Raw genomic sequence first — 16,626 nt, 5'->3', positions numbered from 1 at the left:
GCCGTGTCCCCAGGTGTCCCCGTGTCCCCCCCGACTCACTGTGCTGGCAGTAGGGGCCGGCGTAGCCCTGCGGGCAGAGGCAGGTGTTGTCCTTGCAGGTGCCGCCGTGCAGGCAGGGGTTGTGGTGCAGGCAGCGGTCCTCCTCCTGCTCGCAGCGCAGCCCTGGGGACACACAGGGTGGCACCAAGTGACGCGGGCAGGCGTGAGGGCAGCACCCCTGCGGCCCCAGGGCTGTCTCTCACACGCAGACAGGAGTGCGTGTGCACGCACAGCCCCCGTGGTACACGCTTATGCACGCTGCGTGCACATGCAAATGTGCAGAGAGCATCCCTGCACACACATGCAAGCGCAGCAGACGTCCGCAGCATGCAATGCACACGTGCATAGCATTTATGCGTGCCCATTGCACACGTGTGCATGCACACCAAACACATGCGCACACGACACACATGCATGTACAACACATATGGACATGGAGTGCATGCACAGCACACACGCACGCATGGTGCAGCTAAAACCATGCAGGTGGACAGAATGCACGAGCTTGCACGCATGTGCACAACACACGTACACGTACAACACACACATGCATGACACGCGCACAGAGCACAGGCACTCACACAGGCACAGTGCACACATACACGACACGTGCATGCCCGCATGTATAACGCACACATGCAGGGTGAACACAGACAATATGCATGCACAGCACATGCACACAGCGCACACGCACGCATTACATGCACACACAGCACACACAGCAGTTGGAATGCACAGTGCACATAACACACCTTCCATGCGTGCACAGCACCCACACGTGCACACAGCACACGTGGCTGCACAGCACAGATGCACGCACAGCGCATACAGATACACATGCACACACAGAGCAGCCGTATGCACACCAAACGCTCACACCGCATACACGCAAGCAGTGCACACGCATGCACGGCGCACACATGCGCCCAGCGCACCCCCGCATGCAATGCGGCAGCGTCACCTCGGAAGCCGGGCGGGCAGCGGCAGCGGAAGGCAGGGCTGCTGTCGGGCAGGGGCAGGCAGCGGCCCCCGTGCAGGCAGGCGGCCGGCGGGCACGGCGAGCGCTGCGGGCACTGCCCCACGCCGCGGCTCCGCAGGAAGCTGTAGGACAGGTCCACCTTCTTCCCGTTGATGGACACCTGGGGGGACACCAAAGCGTCACGCCTGGCCCTCGCTTTCGCCCCCACTTCGGTTGGGTTTCTGGGGTCTCACCTCGCCGATGCAGCCCCGGAAGGAGGTGTTGGTTGGGGGGCGCAGGGGGGGCTCAGTGCCCCCCAAGTAGAGGGGGGAGCGCAGGTTGAGCCCTTGGCTCTTGCCGGGCGAGGAGCGTTTCACAGGTGTGGCGTCATCCACCACCAGCGTCCCGTCCTTGTGCAGCCGCTCGGCTGTCACCTGGTGCCACTGGCCCAGCGTCAGCGGCTCGGCGCTCCGGAGCACCGCAGGGCCTGTGGGGACAGAATGGTGGCATCATGGCAGGCTGGGGGACACTAGGGGTGTCTGGGGACCCCAGTGGTGGCAGGGGACACCAGGGAACCCCAGTGACACCAGGGGACCCCAACAATGCCCAGGGACTCTGGAAGCACCTGGGACGCCCTGTGATGACAAGGGACCCCCAGTGACACCAGAGATGCTTGGGGAGACCCCGCTGATGACCAGGGACCCTGGAAGCACCTGGAGACCCCAAAGATGCCAAGGGACTCCCAGAGACACCAAGGGACCCCACGGATGCCTGGGGACCCTGGCAGCATCCAGGGACCAAAGCAATGCCAGGGGACCCTGGTGCTGGGACAGCGATGCTTGGGGACACTGGCAGTGCCTGGGGACCTCAGCGATGCCAGGGGAACTTAGTGACGCCAAGGGATGTGATGCTGGGGACCTCAGTGACACCAAGGGACCCCAATGATGTCCAAGGATCCTGGCAGCACCTGGGGACTCAAGTGATGCCAGGGGGACCTCAATGATCTCAAGGGACCTTGGTGATGCCAGGCCACACCTATACCTGGCGTTTCTCCTCATCATGCCACCAGGACTCCTGTCACCATGCCAGCCTACCTGAGCCCAACTCGTAGCGGAACTCAAGGTGGCCACCAGCCATGGTCAAGGCAACAAAGTCCTCAACAGGGGCAGCTTTGCCGGCGCTGAAGAGCAGGAGCCCATCAGGTGCCAGCGGCAGGAACTCAGCCTCCACTCGCAGCTCGTGGTGGACGTTGGTGAGGGGTGGGTAGGAGACAAAAGCACCGGCCTCGTTGAAAGATGGAACGCTCACCGCCTCACCTGCAGCAACCCCAGATCAGTGGGACCGGCCGGTGGGACCCCAAACCTCCATCCCCGAGGTGTCCATCTCCCCAGGGTGGAATGTGAGCATCTCCCCAAGGTAGTACCCAAACCTCCATTCCCATCGCACCCATCTTCCCAAGGGTGGTCTTCACCCCACGCCCATTTCCCCAGGTGGATCTAGCCTTGTGCTCATCTCCCTGGGGTCATCCCCACCCCCACGCCCGTGACCCCAGGGTGGTCCACAGTCATGTTGCCATCTTCCTATGGTGATTCAGCCCCATGCCCCTGTCCCCAGCGTGGTCTCAGACATGCTCCCATCTCTCCAGGGCAGTCCTAATCCTGTGTTCATCTCCCTGGGGTTGTCTCCACCCCAGGTCTGTGTCCTCAGCATAGGCCCCAGCCATGTCCCCATCTCCCCTGGGTGGTCCCCATCCCATACTCACATCCCCAGGGTGGCTCCAGCCATATCCCCATCTCCGCACGGTGGTCTCCACCCCACAACCATGTTCCCAAGGTAGTCCCAAGATGCCCCCATCTCCCTGGGCTTATCCTCCCCATGCCCATGTCTCCCCAGGGTGGTCCCAGCCATATCTCCATCTTCCCATGGCGATTCAGTCTTATGCCCATCTCCCCGAGGTGGTCCCAGGCCTGTTCTCATCTCCCTGGGGTTGTCCCCACTCCAGGCCTGTGATCCCAGTGTGGCCCCCAGCCATGTCTCCATCTCCCTGGAGTTGTCCCCACCCCAGGCCCATGACATCAGCATGGACCCCAGCCATGTCCCCATCTCCCCAGGGTGGTCCCAGCCCCATGTCTATCTCCCCAGGGTGGTTCCACCCTCATGCCCATGTCCCCAGGGTGGTGTCCCCCCTACACCCATGTCCCCAGGATGGTCCCAGCCCCATGCCCATCTCTCCAAGGTAGTTGCAGCCTCATGCACACCTGGGCTGATGCCCTCCCCGTGTCCCCAGGGCAGTGCTGGCCCCATTCCCGTGTCCCCACTGGTGCTCACCCTCGGTGCACCTCTCCCCGGCCTTGCCCAGGTGGCAGCGGCAGGAATAGCCCTGCCCGTCCGGCCGATTGACACAGGTGGCATCAGGCCCACACGCCTCTGTCGGGTGACAATTGATGAGCACCCACCCAGGGAGGAACATCAAGGTGATGTCCCCACAGGGTGGGCACCTACCTGGGTGACAGTGCAAAGCCTGCGAGTACTCGCAGTTGCCGCCGGTGAAGCCGTGGGGACAACGGCAGACGTAGGTGCCACTCTCAGCATCTTCACACACGCCACCGTTCTAGGGGACACACAGGGGTGTCAGTGATGGGTGGCCACGGGTGGCCATGGGTGGGCATCACCTCCCCAGCGTCACCTGGCAAGGCTGGTCCTGGCAGGTGGGACAACTGGTGACACCGTGCGCCTGCAGGTCCATGTCACCAAAAGCCACCTCCTCCCCTTGGATGCGGAGCTGGCGCACGCAGCCTGCGGAGACAGACAGGGTGACACAATGCTCAGTGTCCTCCACCCCACTGCGGTGCCCCTCAAATCCACCACTCACCCACGAAACCACGGCTGAGCCCCGTCTTCTCCAGGGCGGTGAAATCGGGGTAACCCCCCAGGTACAGCTCCTCATTCAGATCCAGCCCTTGAAACTTGCCCTGTGAGCACAAGCAGGTGAGCACCGCCTCCAGCACCCTGACCCCCACCCAAAACAGAGCCCACACCCCCAAAAATACCTGCGAGGTCCCGTTGACCGGGAGATGCCCGTCCAGTGCCAGCGACCCTCGCGTGAGATTGCGGAGGAGACGGACGGTGTGGTACTCGCCCAGCCGCAGCGGTGTTGGATGCCGGATGGTGGCCATGCCCGAACCGGCATCAAACCTTGGTTTTTAGGGGTACGAGGGGTGTGGGAGGGTGCTGGCACCCATCGCCCCCCACTTCTCTAGCACCCACTCAGAGATCTCACCTAAACTCAGGGCGGCCGCCCACCAAACCAAAGGAGATGAAGTCTGCGCCGCTGTTTTTCCGTTGTCCATTGTAAAGGAGAAGACCTGGAGGGTGGTAGAGGTCAGGCAGGATGGTGCCCATCCCGGGGGGTAGTCATAATCCAGGGAACCCCAAAACACCCCCAAAACACTCCAAATAGGAACCTCTCCTATTTGGGTGGGTCTTGATTGAAGAGAATAGGAGCTAAAGGAGGGAGAGGGGAGGATGGAGGGAGAGATGGAAGGAGAGAAGGAGAGGGGAGGATGGAGGGAGAGATGGAAGGAGAGAAGGAGAGGGGAGGATGGAAGGAGGGATGGAGAAGAAAGGGAAGAGGAAAGAATGGAGGGGACAAGAAGGGGACCTGGAGACACATGGGGACACAGGGAGGACCCATCAGCACTCACCATCAGCAGCGTCAGGTCGGAAGGTGATGAGGATCTCAAACCTCTTGTAGGCATCCTTGATGGTGGGCAGGGGGAGGAAGGAGCGAGGCGTCTGCCCAAAATAGGGGACCAAGCGCTCTGCGGGGACGTGGGGGTCAGCTGGGGTGGGGTACCTCACCCTCCCTGCCCTGCCTGTCCAGCTGTCTGTCCGTCTGCCCTCACCTCGAACCTTGAGGACATAGTAAGCCGTCTCCTGGCCGCGGCTGTTGGTGGCGGCACAGGCATAGACGCCGGCGTCCTCGTGGTGCACGGCCGGCAACGTCAGGACATTTCCCTCTACTCTGGCACCCGCTGGCAGCTCCCCCTCCAGCTGTGGAGAGCGGGGCAGGGGTGTCAGCACCCATAGGGTGCCCCCCAAGACCCTGCACCCCCATCCCAACATCTCACCTTGCTCCAGGTGATCTCTGGCACTGGGAAGCCAGATGCCAAGCAGGGCAAAACCGCAGCTGAACCCACCGAGACCTCCTTCACCTCTGGCTGCCCGGCAATTTGGGGGGTGGCTGGGGACACATGGAGGTGTCACCACCCTGCGGTGATACCATGTGTGTCCCCCCACTCCCTGGTGACACCACGTGCGTGACCACAGATCCGTGTCCCCATCCTCACCTTGCACATGGAGGATGACGTGGGACTGGACGGTGCCCACGGCGTTGGTGGCGGTGCAGCGGTACTGCCCGGCATCTGCCCGTTCTACCCGTTCGAAGGTGAGGATGCCGGCACGGACCAGCACGCCGGGGCGGATCCGGCCCCCCACTTTACTCCAGGTGACGTGGGGACGGGGATCACCCAACCCCAGGCACTCCAGCTCCACTGCTGTCCCCGCTAGCACGGTCTGCACCGCCGTCCGGATGTTTATCAGCGCCTTGGGGAGAGCTTAGGGGGGACAAGAAGGGTTTTGGGGTGTCCCCTTGGTATGGGGGAGCCCTCACGGTCTAGGGTGCCAACGGGAGGAGTGAGGGAAATGGGGTGCTCGAGGGCATGCGGGGACCATGGGGAGGAATTGGAGTGTTGGGGTGTGGGTATGGGGAGACATTTAGGGTATCGGGGTGCCCATGGGTGCAGGGAGAGATTGGGGGTGTTAGGGTGCCACAGGAATGGGGAGAGATTTTGGGGTATCAGGGTGCCCATGGGCATAGGAGGTATGGGGGTGTCTGTGGGTGTGGGGAGAGACTGGGGGTATTGGGATTCCCTAGGCATGGGGAGTACTGGGGTGCCCATGGGTGTAAGGAGACATTAGGAATGTTGGGGTACTCATGGACATGGAGAGAGATTTGGGGTATCAGGATACTCATGGGCATGAGGGGAACTGGGATGCCCATGGAGGTGGCGAGAGACTAGGGGTGCTGGGGTGCCTGTAGGCACAGGGAAGAGATTGGCATCCGCGGGTACAGGGAGAGATTTGGGGTATCGGGGTAACCACGGGCATGGGGAGAGACTAGGGTGAACTGGGATGCTTGTAGGTCTGGGAAGAAATAGGTGTGTATTTGGGTGTCCATGAGCAGAAACTGGAGGTGTTGGGGTGCCCAGGGAGAGGTGGGAAACAGGGGGTACAGCGGTGCCTGTGGGCATGGGGAGAGACTGGGATACCGAGGTGTCCACAGGCATAGAGACAGCTACTGGGATGCTGGGGTACCCGTAGGGTTGGAGAGAAATTGGGGTGGTACTGGGATGTTGGTGGGTGTGGGGCGAGATGAGGCACTGGGATGTTGGGGGATGCAGGGAGAGATGGGGGGCAATGGGGTATCCATGAGTGTAGGGAACTGGGGGTACTGGGTGCCAATGGGCAGAGATGGGGGGCAATGGGGTGTCCATGAGTGTAGGGAACTAGGCGGTACTGGGTGCCAATGGGCAGAGATGGGGGGCAATGGGGTGTCCATGAGTGTAGGGAACTGGGGGTACCGAGTGCCAATGGGCAGAGATGGGGGCACTGGAGTGTTCATGAGTGTAGGGAAATGGGGGTACCGGGTGCCAATGGGCAGAGATGGGGGTACTGGGGTTCCCATGGTTATGGGGGGACAGGTGAGTGGGTGTCCCTTGGTTTGGGGACCTGGGGACCCGCGCAGGTCGGCGGGTGCTGCTCCTACCCTGGAGGGTGAGGGTGGCCCTGTCCTCTGCGAGGGCGCCAGGGGCGCTGGCCCGGCACACGTACACACCCTGCGCGCCCCACGTCAGCTCTGGTATCCTGCGGGGACACCGGTGGTGAGTGGGACCCTGCAGGAGGCAAGCAGGGGTCCCCACCACCCGGCACCCCCCTCATTACCGCAGCACCCCGTCCCGCACGCTGTGGGTGGGCGGCAGCTCCCCACCATCCTTCAGCCACTCCAGACGTGCCCGCGGGTTCCCTGAGATGGTGCAGGCGAACTCGGCGGTGCCACCAACCCCCTTGACGAGGCTTCCCGGTGTCACCCGTACCGTCAAGGGACCGGCGTCCCCACCATCACCGGCATCACCTGGGCAGGATGCAAAGCCCTGATGGTACCCGGCAGCACAGGCGTCCCCAACGCACGGTGCCCCTCTTAGGGTGGGGGCTCACCATGGACAACCACGCGGGCGAAGGTCTCGGCGGTTCCGACGCGGTTGGTGACGAGGCAGCGGTACGTGCCGGCATCAGCGGGCAATGCTGGGCTGATACGGAGGAGGCCGGCACGGTGGACAATGCGTGCCGAGAGGCTGCCATTGACCTTGTCCCAAGCGTAGAGCAGTGGTGGGGTGCCGTGGGCCAGGCACTGCACCTGCAGTGTGTCACCGGTGCGCACCGTGGTGTCCTCTGGCAGGCTGGTGGCATATGGTGGTGCTGTGGGGACAGTTGGTATCATCAGCACTCGGCCACAGCCAGAATGGGGCATCGAATGAATGAACAGGGCAACCAATGGGGCAATGAAGGGGGCAATGGAGCAAGGGTGGGAGGGTGGGAGTGCACATGGAGGTGGGCGTGTGTTGAGATGGACCACAGATGGGTGGATCCATAAGGGAAAGGATGGATGGAGCAGTGAGGATGGAGATGGAGAGGTGGATGTGAGCTGGGATGGCTGAGAGATGGATGAAAGCAGCAGGGAATGACGGATGGAGAGGTTTGAGAGTAGATGGAGAGATGGATGTGAGCTGGGATGGACCACAGACGGATCGATCCACGAGGAAGGGATGGACGCAGGAGTCAGGAGGTGGAGAGAAGGGTGTGTGCTGGGATGAATGAGATAGTTGGATGGATGTGCAAGGAAGGGATGGACAGAGGGGTGTAAGAGGAGATGGAAATCAGCTGGCATAGGTAAGTGATAGATGAATCCACCAGAAAGGAGTGGATGGAGGGGTATGAGAGGAGATGGAGAGATGGGTGTGAGCCAGGATGGATGAGACAGATGAATCCACAAGGAAGAAATGGATGGAGGGATGGGAGAGCAGATGGTGAGATGGGTGTGAGGTGGTATAGTTGAGTGATAGATGAATCCACCACGAAGGGGTGGAAAGAGGAGTTTGAAAGGAGATGGAGAAATGGGTGTAAGATGGGATGGATCAGATGGATGAATCCACCAGGATGAAATGGATGAAGGGGTGTGAGAGGAGCTGGAGAGATGGGTGTGAGCTGGGATGGTTGAGCAACGCTCCGATCGATGACTAGGGGATGGATGGAGAGAGCAGAAATAGAGATAGGCATGCACAGAGACAGGACAAGCAGATGGACACAACCATAAGGAAGGGTTGGATGAAGGAGCTTGAAAGGAGATGGAGAAATCGAGGATGAGTGCTGGGATGGAGTGAGGATGGGCTGGATGAGAGGGTGGGAATGGCAACAGACAGCCCCATGCACAGAGAGGATGGAGAGGAGCCAAGGATGGGTGACGGCAACAGTGAGGACAAAGGAGATGGTGGAGATGGCAGGGGGGACCCATGGGACCCCTGCCACCTCCTTACTCTCCACGTCGAGGGTGACGAAGACCTCGGCGGAGCCGGTGGGGCTGCTGGCATTGCAGATGTACTGGCCCGAGTCCTGCTGGGCGGCGCGGGGGATGACCAAGCTGCCGTTGACCACCTGGTGCTGCCAGGGCAGGGGTGCCCGCAGCTTCGACCACTCGATCCGGGGTGTCGGCTCACCTACGGGCAATGCCAGTGCCCATCACCATGGTGTCAGAGCACCAGGCAGGATGTGTCCCCTTGCCACTATCCTCCATCCTCCTCATACCTCTGGCTGAGCAGTGCAGGGTGGCGGTGTCCCCAGCCACCACGGTGACAGTGGATGGCGCCGTGACCTCGGGGGCACCAGGGTGCTGCTGCGCTGTCTCCACATTGACGTCCACACGGGCTTGCGCTGAACCCAAGGCGCTCTGCGCCGTGCAGATGTAGGTCCCGGCATGCTCCGGCTTTGCTGGTGAGAGCTGGTGGAGAGGAGACAGTGGGTGGTGAGCTCTGGGCACCCATCAGCACTCGTGGCACCCCTGGGTTCCTCGCTCACCTGCAGGATGGCCTGGCTGTCCATGTGCAGCAGCGTTTGGTGCTCCACCTTCTGCCGGGAGCCCAGCCGGCTCCAGCGCACCAGAGGCCGTGGTTCACCCCGGCCAAGGCACTCCAGGCTGAGGGATTTGCCCTCCCTCACTGTCACAGGGCCCGGTGGCATCACCGACACCGTGGGGGCACCTGGAGAAGGAGGAGGACATCAGCATGAAGATGGGGACCCCAACACTAAGGATGGTGGCATGGCAATGGGGACATCATCAATCTGGGGGCATCTGGAGCACATAGAGGACGTCAGTGTGGGAATGTGGATGGGGACATCACCACTCTGGGAGCATTTGGAGCAAATGGAGGACATGGGGATGGGGACATAACCACTCCAGAAGCACCTGAAGTGTGGAAAGGACGTGGGGAGGAGAACACCACTACAATGGGGGGACCTGGAGCATATGGATGATGGCAGGAACACTGGGGATTGCAATGGGGACACCTTGGGGGCACCTGGAGGACACGGGGATGAGGACACCACCATCCCGAAGGCATCTGAAGCACATGGGAGACGCTGACATGGGGATGGCAAAGGAGACACCACCACCCCAGGGGATCTGGAGCACATGGGGACAGGGACGAGGCCACCCCAGCCACTTCGCACCTTGCACCAGGAGGTTGACGACGCTACTGGCAACACCAAAGCGGTTGGAGGCCACGCAGTGGTAGGCGCCTTGGTTGCCCACATGGGCACCGCTGATGGAGATGACTGAGCCATTGGTGCTGATCTTCACGTTTTCTGGACAAGGAGGAGCCGTTACCACCAGGGCCAACCTGGGGACCACACTGGGGCCACCCTGGGGACCACCATACCTTGGAAACGTTGGCCAGGTCCCATCCGCCAAGTGATGTTGATGGGCCGGGCACCATCGTGGATGCGACACTTGAAGGTGGCATCCTCGCCTGGTGCCACTGCCATGCTGTGAGGGTCGATGGAGATGATAGGGCTCTGCAGACCTACAGGGACAAAGGGACAGAGAAGCCATCGAGGTCATCTGCGTTCCCCATCTCCTCCTGGCATCCTCCCTCACCCCATGGCCACACTCACGGTAGCTGGAGCTGTCATGGGAGGTGACAGTTACGGTAATGGTGGCCTCGCGGGAGACACTACCCATGTCTGCCCGACACACGTACTCCCCCGAGTCAGCCACTGAGAGCTGTGACAGTCGCAGGCGGGACCCCGAAACCTGGGGACACGATGGCAGGGGATGGTGGCATCAACCAGCCACCCATGGCCACCATCCCCAACCCCACTGGTGTCCCCACTTACCTGGTGCTTGGCTGGAAGGGACCCACCACGTTTGTACCACATGATGGTGGCCTGTCCCTGGCCGGCCACCACACAGTCCAGGTCCAGGGTCTGTCCCTCGGTGACAGAGGATGCTGAGGACTCGATGCGGATGGGTGCTGTGACACTGGTGGCTGCATGGGCAGAGTTAAGGGTGAACGTCCCCACTGGTCCCAGGCACCTCTGGGGACCCATCCTCCAAAGGGTGGCACTCACAGTGGGACGCGTTGTCTCCGTCTTCAATGGTGACGACGAGGGATGTCTCCTGCGTGATGCCACCCGATGTCACCCGGCACACGTATTCCCCGGAATCAGCCGCCGTCACCTGGGGGATGCGCAGGCGGGTGCCCGACACCTGGAGGGGACAACAGGGGGACACGTCAGCGCTGGAGAGCAGGGGACAGGGACAAACTTCAGGTGACACCCCCTCTGTACCCTACCTGGTGGCTGGCAGGCAGAGAGCCACCGCGCTTGTACCACGTCACCGTAGTGGGGCCAGATCCTGCCACCACACAGTTCAGGTCCAGGACCTGTCCCTCAGCGATGGCCGAGGACGAGGACTCGATGCGGAGCGGCTGGGAGACACCGGAGGCTGGGGGGACAGGAAGAGGGGATGTTTGTCACCAAGGTGGCACCTGTCTGCCCCCAAGCACTGCCCTCTTACGTGCACTCACTGTAATAGGTGCCAGCGGCGCTGGGCACGGTGACGATGACAGACGCCTCCTGCGTGACGGTCCCCAGGGTCACCCGGCACACGTACTCCCCTGAATCGGCCACCGCCACGTGGGCGAGGCGCAGGCGGGTGCCCGACACCTGAGGAGGGGACAAGTTGGGGACACATCAGTGTTGGAGGTGGGGCTGTTGCCTGCAGGGTGATGCCACTTCCTTGGGGTCCCACCTGGCTGTTGGGGGGCAGAGCACCCCCGCGTCGATACCAGGTGACATGGGGGTGACCTTGTCCTGCCACCATGCAGTTGAGGTCCAGGGTCTGTCCCTCAGTGACGGCAGCGGATGACGTCTCGATCCTCACCGGTGGTGTGACACCGACAGCTGGGGGTGGCAATGGGGTCAGCGGGGGGCAGCCACCCCAGTGTCCCCCTTTCACCGTGTCATCTCCCACCCATCCCTGGTACCATAAGAGGAGCCAGCGCCTGTCTGGATGGTGACGATGAGGGACGTCTCGTGTGTGACACCGCCCGATGTCACCCGGCACACATACTCGCCTGAATCAGCCGCTGTCACCTGGGGGATGCGCAGGCGGGTGCCTGACACCTGGGGGAGGTGACACATATAAAAAGGGGCACACAGACCCCTCAAAACCCCCCAAAATCCCTTTTCCATCCCAAAATGCTCCTCCAATGTCCCCTACCTGGTGCTTGGCTGGGAGGGACCCGCCACGCTTGTACCAGGTGACGGTGGCCTGACCCTGCCTGGCTACAATGCAGTTGAGGTCCAGGGTTTGTCCCTCAGCCACGGAGGAAGATGAGGACTCGATACGCACCGGGGGGGTGACACCAATGGCTGGGGACACAGAAAGGAGGGTCACCCCAACGACCATGCACAGTCTCCCTGTCCCCTCCTGGTCCCCACTCACGGTAGGTGTTGGCACTGCTGGGCTGGATTGTCACCATGATGGAAACTTCTTTGGTGGTGGCCCCGCTGGTCACCCGGCACACGTACTCACCCGAGTCGGCTGCTGTCACCTGCAGCAGCCGCAGCCGGGAGCCGGACACCTATGGGGAGGAGACATGGGCGTCACCCAGGGCCACTCAAGCTTGCATAGGGCCATCTGGGACTGCACAAAGCCACTCGCGCTACCTTGGCTTCCACGGGGTCGCTTGGACTTGCATGGAGTCCCTTGGGCTTGCATGGGCCACCTGAACTTGCATAGGGCCAGCTGGGTTTGCATGGACCACTTGGAATTGCCCGGTGCCACCCGGACTTGCAAAGGGCCACTTGGGCTTGCATATGGCCACCTGGACTTGCATGGGGTCACTTGGGATAGCACAAAGCCACTCAAGATACCTTGACTCCACTTGGTCTTGCATGGGGCCACGTGGGCTACTTGACCTTGCACAGAGCCGTGGGGCAACCCCAACCGCCCCCACCCTGGGGACATCTCCCTTGGTTTCCCCTTACCTGGTGCTTGGCTGGGAGGGACCCTCCTCTCTTGTACCAGGTGACAGTGGCCTGCGCGGGGCTGGCGATGACGCAGTTGAGGTCCAGGGTCTGTCCCTCAGCCACAGGGGATGACAAGGACGAGGACTCGATGCGCAGGGGGGTGGTGCTGCCTGGGGCTGGGGACCAAAACGGGTTACAGACCATGGCCACCACCATGTGTGACCCTCCAAGGGATACCAGGAGCCCGGGAAACCAGGATGGACACGTGCATGGGTGGCTTCCCCCGGGATCCAGTCATCCCAGCCCTGGGGACAGCACAGGGCAGTGGCACACACCCATGGTTGATGTCCCCTGTCCCCTCTGGTTCCCACTCACAGTAGGCGCTCGCACTGCTGGGCTGGATTGTCACCATGATGGAGGTTTCCTTGCTGGTGGCCCCGTTGGTCACTCTGCACACGTACTCGCCCGAGTCAGCCGCTGTCACCTGGAGGAGCCGCAGCCGGGAACCGGACACCTGTGGGGAGGGGACATGGACACAGGGGCCATTTGGGTTTCCATGTGCTCGCTTGGATGGGTCACCTGAGTTTGCATGGCATCACTTGGGCTTGCAGGGGCTTACTTGGGCTTGTATGGGGTCATTTGGGATCCCATGGGTCACCAGGGCTTCCATTGGGCCACCCTGGCTTGCATGGGCAACCTGACCTTGCACAGGGCCACCTGGGCTTGAATGGGGCCACCTTGCCTTGCACAGAGCCATGGGTCAACCCCAACTGTCCCCTTGGGGACATCCATGTCCCCTTACCTGGTGCTTGGCCGGAAGGGACCCCCCACGCTTGTACCAGGTGACGGTGGCCTGCGCGGGGCTGGCAATGACACAGTTGAGGTCCAGGGTCTGTCCTTCGGTCACTGTGGAGGACGGGGACTCGATGCGCAGGGGGGTGGTGCTGCCTGGGGCTGGGGACCGAGACAAGAGGGTGACACCAATGACACAGCAGAGCCTCTTGGCATGTGGGGAGGAGCCCCCAGTGGCGCTGCCACCCACTCACAGTAGGCGCTGGCACTGCTGGGCTGGATCGTCACCATGACAGCTGTTTCCTTGATGGTGGCCCCACTGGTCACCCGGCACACGTACTCGCCCGAGTCGGCTGTTGTCACTTGCAGCAGCCGCAGCCGGGAGCCAGACACCTGCAGGGAGGGGACACGGGGTCACCAGGGCCATCTGGGCTTCTATGGGGCTGCTGGGCCTTGCAATGGGGGCCACTGGGCTTGCACAGGACCACTCCAGTTTGCACCAGTGCCACTTGGGCTTGCACAGAGCCGCTTGGGCTTGCAACAGTGCCAGCTGGGTTTGCAGGGGCCACCTGAGCTTGCATGGGTCCACCTAGCCTTGCATGGGACCACATAGCCTTGCACGGGGCCACCTGATCTTGCATGGGGCCACCTGGGCTTGCACAGGGCTGTGCACCAACCCCAGCCACTCCCTTGGTGACACCTCCCTCTGGTGTCCCCTACCTGGTGCTTGGCCGGGAGGGCTCCTCCACGCTTGTACCAGGTGATGGTGGCCTGGCCCTGCCCGGCCACCGCGCAATTGAGGTCCAGGCTCTGTCCCTCGGCCACGGTGGATGAGGAAGCCTCAATCCGGACGGGGACCCCCGAAGCCGGTGGCCCTGGGGACAGGATGAAGCCATGATGGCCTGTCTGGGACCAGGATGTCCCCCCAAGTGCTGCTGAGCCCAGGCTCACCATAGGACGAGCCAGATCCGGCCACGACAGTGACAAAGACGGATGCCTCCCGGACAGTGGTGCCCAAGCTTGCCCGGCACACATACTCCCCGGAATCGGCCGCCGTGACATGGGGGACACGCAGTCGGGACCCCGAGACCTGGGGTTGAGGACATGCCTTGGTGTCACATAGCGGGGGAAACGGCAGGATTTGGGGAGCTGCCCAGGCCACCCACGTCCTACCTGGTGGCCAGCGGGCAGGGAGCCACCGCGCTTGTACCACGATACGGTGGCGGGGCTGGCTCCTGCCACCACGCAGTCAAGGTCCAAGGTCTGTCCCTCGGTGACGGATGGGGACGAGGACTCGATGCGGATGGGTGCAATGGAGCCTGTGGGGAGTAAAAGGGAGGACGCGAGTAGGCTGCAGAACCCCAGATCCTTCCCTGAACCCTGCTGGTGTGCCACACCCGCCTCACCTGGCACCACTGCCACCTCGATGGCAGCGCGGGCTGTGCCTGCAGAGCTGGTGCCCACGCAGAGGTAGATGCCACCATCGGCCATTGTCATGGAGGGGATGACCAGCGTGGCAATGTCAGCTTGCTCAGTGCGTGACTGTGGCACAAGGATGGGCATAAGTGGCACCCATGGTGCAACCACACTCACCTCGAGCACCCAAGGGTGCTGGCACCCAGCTCACCTGTGGTGGTAGGGTGCCCCCCTGCTTCTCCCAGGTGATGGTGGCAGTGGGTGACCCCGAGACCCGGCAGTAGAGCCGCACCGTGGAGCCCTCCTGCACCTCTGTCCGCTCTGGGCTCACCTGGACCTGGGGGGCACCAGGGGCTGCGGGAAGACAGGGGTCAGGGGGCGCAGAAACAGTGGTGACAGAATGATGGGGACAGTGGGAGTGACAAGGACGATGAGAGAGCACAGTGATGATGGGGACGATGGAGATGACAGTGATGATGGGGACAATGGGGGTGATGTAAACGATAGTGGTGATGGGGATGATGGTGATGATGAGGATGATGAGGACGATAGGGACGATGGGGATGATGTTAGTGACAGGGATGATGAGAGATGATAGGACGATGGGGGAGATGGAAATGGACAATGAGGATGACAGGGACAACCGTGATGATGGGGACGATGCTCACCTTGCACATGGAGGAAGGCCCGCGCCGTGTGCTGCCCGGCACTGCTGCGCGCCCGGCATGCGTAGTGCCCTTCATCAGCGGGCTCGACAGCACTGAAACGCAGCGTCCCACCCTGCACCACCGCCCGTGGTGACAGTGTGCCTGTGGGGACACAGCCTGGTGTCACCCCTGGTCGCTGTGTCCCCAGGCCCGGTGCCCGTGTCCCCCCATACCCAGCAGGCACCTACCGAGCCACTCAAGGGTGGGTGAGGGGCTGCCGGTGACCACACAGCGGAACTCGGCCGGCTGCCCTGCTGCCACGCTCAGCTGCGCCGGCTCCACGGTGGCGGTGGGGGCGGCAGCGGTGCCAGCTGCGGTGAGAGCCGGGGTGGGGGGTCAGGGCTTGCCAGGGCCTCCCATAGCGCTGGCTCCAGGCAGTGGGAAGCAGGGAGGCAGCATGGTGTGGCCGATGGTGGGGTGGGCAGTGAAGCCCCGGCATGCAGCGGGTGAGGGGGGGCATGCAGACCCCCCAAGATGACCCTTGTGGTTACTTACCCGGTCTGTGCCCCTCCATGAACTCAACAGGACCGTAAAACATCTGAGTCTTTGAGGGGGCTGCAAGAGGATTTGGGTCTGAGGAGAGACTGCCCATCACCCTGGCATCTGCGCACCAACCAAGCCCATTGCCACAGTGCCTGGGAGCTACGGGTGCCCACCACCCTGGTATCTGAGTGTGCCCACCACCCTGGTGTCTGGGCACCAAAAGAGTCCATCACCCTGGCATCTGGGAACTAAGAGAGCCCATCACCTTGGTGTTCGGGCATCAAGACAGCCCATTGCCCTGGCATCTAGGCACTAAGAGAGCCCACCACCCTGGCATCTGGGCACCCAGCATGCCCAGCACCCTGGTGTCTGGGCACCGAGTGATCCCATCGCCCTCACATCTATGTTGTGAGCATGCCCATCACCTTGGTGTCTGGGCAGCAAGCATACCCTTTGCACTCAGCTTTTGGGCACCAAGCAAGCCCATCACCTTGGTGTCTGGGTAGTGAGCATGCCAGTCCTGCTGGTGTTTGGGCAGCAAGCTTGCCCATCAAATTGGCATCTGGGCAGCAAGAGTATTACCTT

The 16,626-nt window shown here is 62.2% G+C and overlaps 1 protein-coding gene across 2 annotated transcripts in view; it reads right to left on the bottom strand.

Annotated features, from left to right (window-relative positions):
* The window catches only part of HSPG2 (heparan sulfate proteoglycan 2), a 47,959-nt gene that overhangs the window by 3,197 nt on the left and 28,136 nt on the right, over positions 1–16,626 (bottom strand). The window contains exons 44-86 of one of the 2 annotated variants that reach the window (XM_054085901.1): positions 16,054–16,113; positions 15,747–15,869; positions 15,520–15,660; positions 15,063–15,205; positions 14,842–14,977; positions 14,609–14,754; positions 14,387–14,525; positions 14,156–14,310; positions 13,690–13,828; positions 13,446–13,597; positions 13,019–13,157; positions 12,662–12,819; positions 12,117–12,255; positions 11,892–12,043; positions 11,656–11,794; positions 11,421–11,572; positions 11,197–11,335; positions 10,963–11,114; positions 10,739–10,877; positions 10,505–10,656; positions 10,283–10,421; positions 10,048–10,191; positions 9,839–9,973; positions 9,188–9,369; positions 8,918–9,110; positions 8,650–8,829; positions 7,274–7,534; positions 7,001–7,190; positions 6,825–6,922; positions 5,347–5,613; positions 5,128–5,240; positions 4,903–5,050; positions 4,702–4,818; positions 4,278–4,362; positions 4,048–4,192; positions 3,870–3,969; positions 3,684–3,793; positions 3,500–3,608; positions 3,326–3,424; positions 2,092–2,313; positions 1,252–1,484; positions 1,001–1,178; positions 40–162 (exon numbers count right to left, since the gene is read on the bottom strand). In XM_054085901.1, coding sequence (XP_053941876.1) covers positions 40–162; positions 1,001–1,178; positions 1,252–1,484; positions 2,092–2,313; positions 3,326–3,424; positions 3,500–3,608; positions 3,684–3,793; positions 3,870–3,969; positions 4,048–4,192; positions 4,278–4,362; positions 4,702–4,818; positions 4,903–5,050; positions 5,128–5,240; positions 5,347–5,613; positions 6,825–6,922; positions 7,001–7,190; positions 7,274–7,534; positions 8,650–8,829; positions 8,918–9,110; positions 9,188–9,369; positions 9,839–9,973; positions 10,048–10,191; positions 10,283–10,421; positions 10,505–10,656; positions 10,739–10,877; positions 10,963–11,114; positions 11,197–11,335; positions 11,421–11,572; positions 11,656–11,794; positions 11,892–12,043; positions 12,117–12,255; positions 12,662–12,819; positions 13,019–13,157; positions 13,446–13,597; positions 13,690–13,828; positions 14,156–14,310; positions 14,387–14,525; positions 14,609–14,754; positions 14,842–14,977; positions 15,063–15,205; positions 15,520–15,660; positions 15,747–15,869; positions 16,054–16,113 — 6,366 coding nt within the window. The remainder of the gene's footprint in view (positions 1–39; positions 163–1,000; positions 1,179–1,251; positions 1,485–2,091; positions 2,314–3,325; positions 3,425–3,499; positions 3,609–3,683; positions 3,794–3,869; positions 3,970–4,047; positions 4,193–4,277; positions 4,363–4,701; positions 4,819–4,902; positions 5,051–5,127; positions 5,241–5,346; positions 5,614–6,824; positions 6,923–7,000; positions 7,191–7,273; positions 7,535–8,649; positions 8,830–8,917; positions 9,111–9,187; positions 9,370–9,838; positions 9,974–10,047; positions 10,192–10,282; positions 10,422–10,504; positions 10,657–10,738; positions 10,878–10,962; positions 11,115–11,196; positions 11,336–11,420; positions 11,573–11,655; positions 11,795–11,891; positions 12,044–12,116; positions 12,256–12,661; positions 12,820–13,018; positions 13,158–13,445; positions 13,598–13,689; positions 13,829–14,155; positions 14,311–14,386; positions 14,526–14,608; positions 14,755–14,841; positions 14,978–15,062; positions 15,206–15,519; positions 15,661–15,746; positions 15,870–16,053; positions 16,114–16,626) is intronic. The other variant, XM_054085902.1, reaches the window with a different exon arrangement.

The sequence above is a fragment of the Cuculus canorus genome, chromosome 21 (genome assembly GCF_017976375.1).
Source record: "Cuculus canorus isolate bCucCan1 chromosome 21, bCucCan1.pri, whole genome shotgun sequence".
NCBI classification, from domain to species: Eukaryota; Metazoa; Chordata; class Aves; order Cuculiformes; family Cuculidae; genus Cuculus; species Cuculus canorus.
Note: the sequence above shows the minus strand (reverse complement) of the source record. Positions and strands in the feature narration are given on the sequence as shown.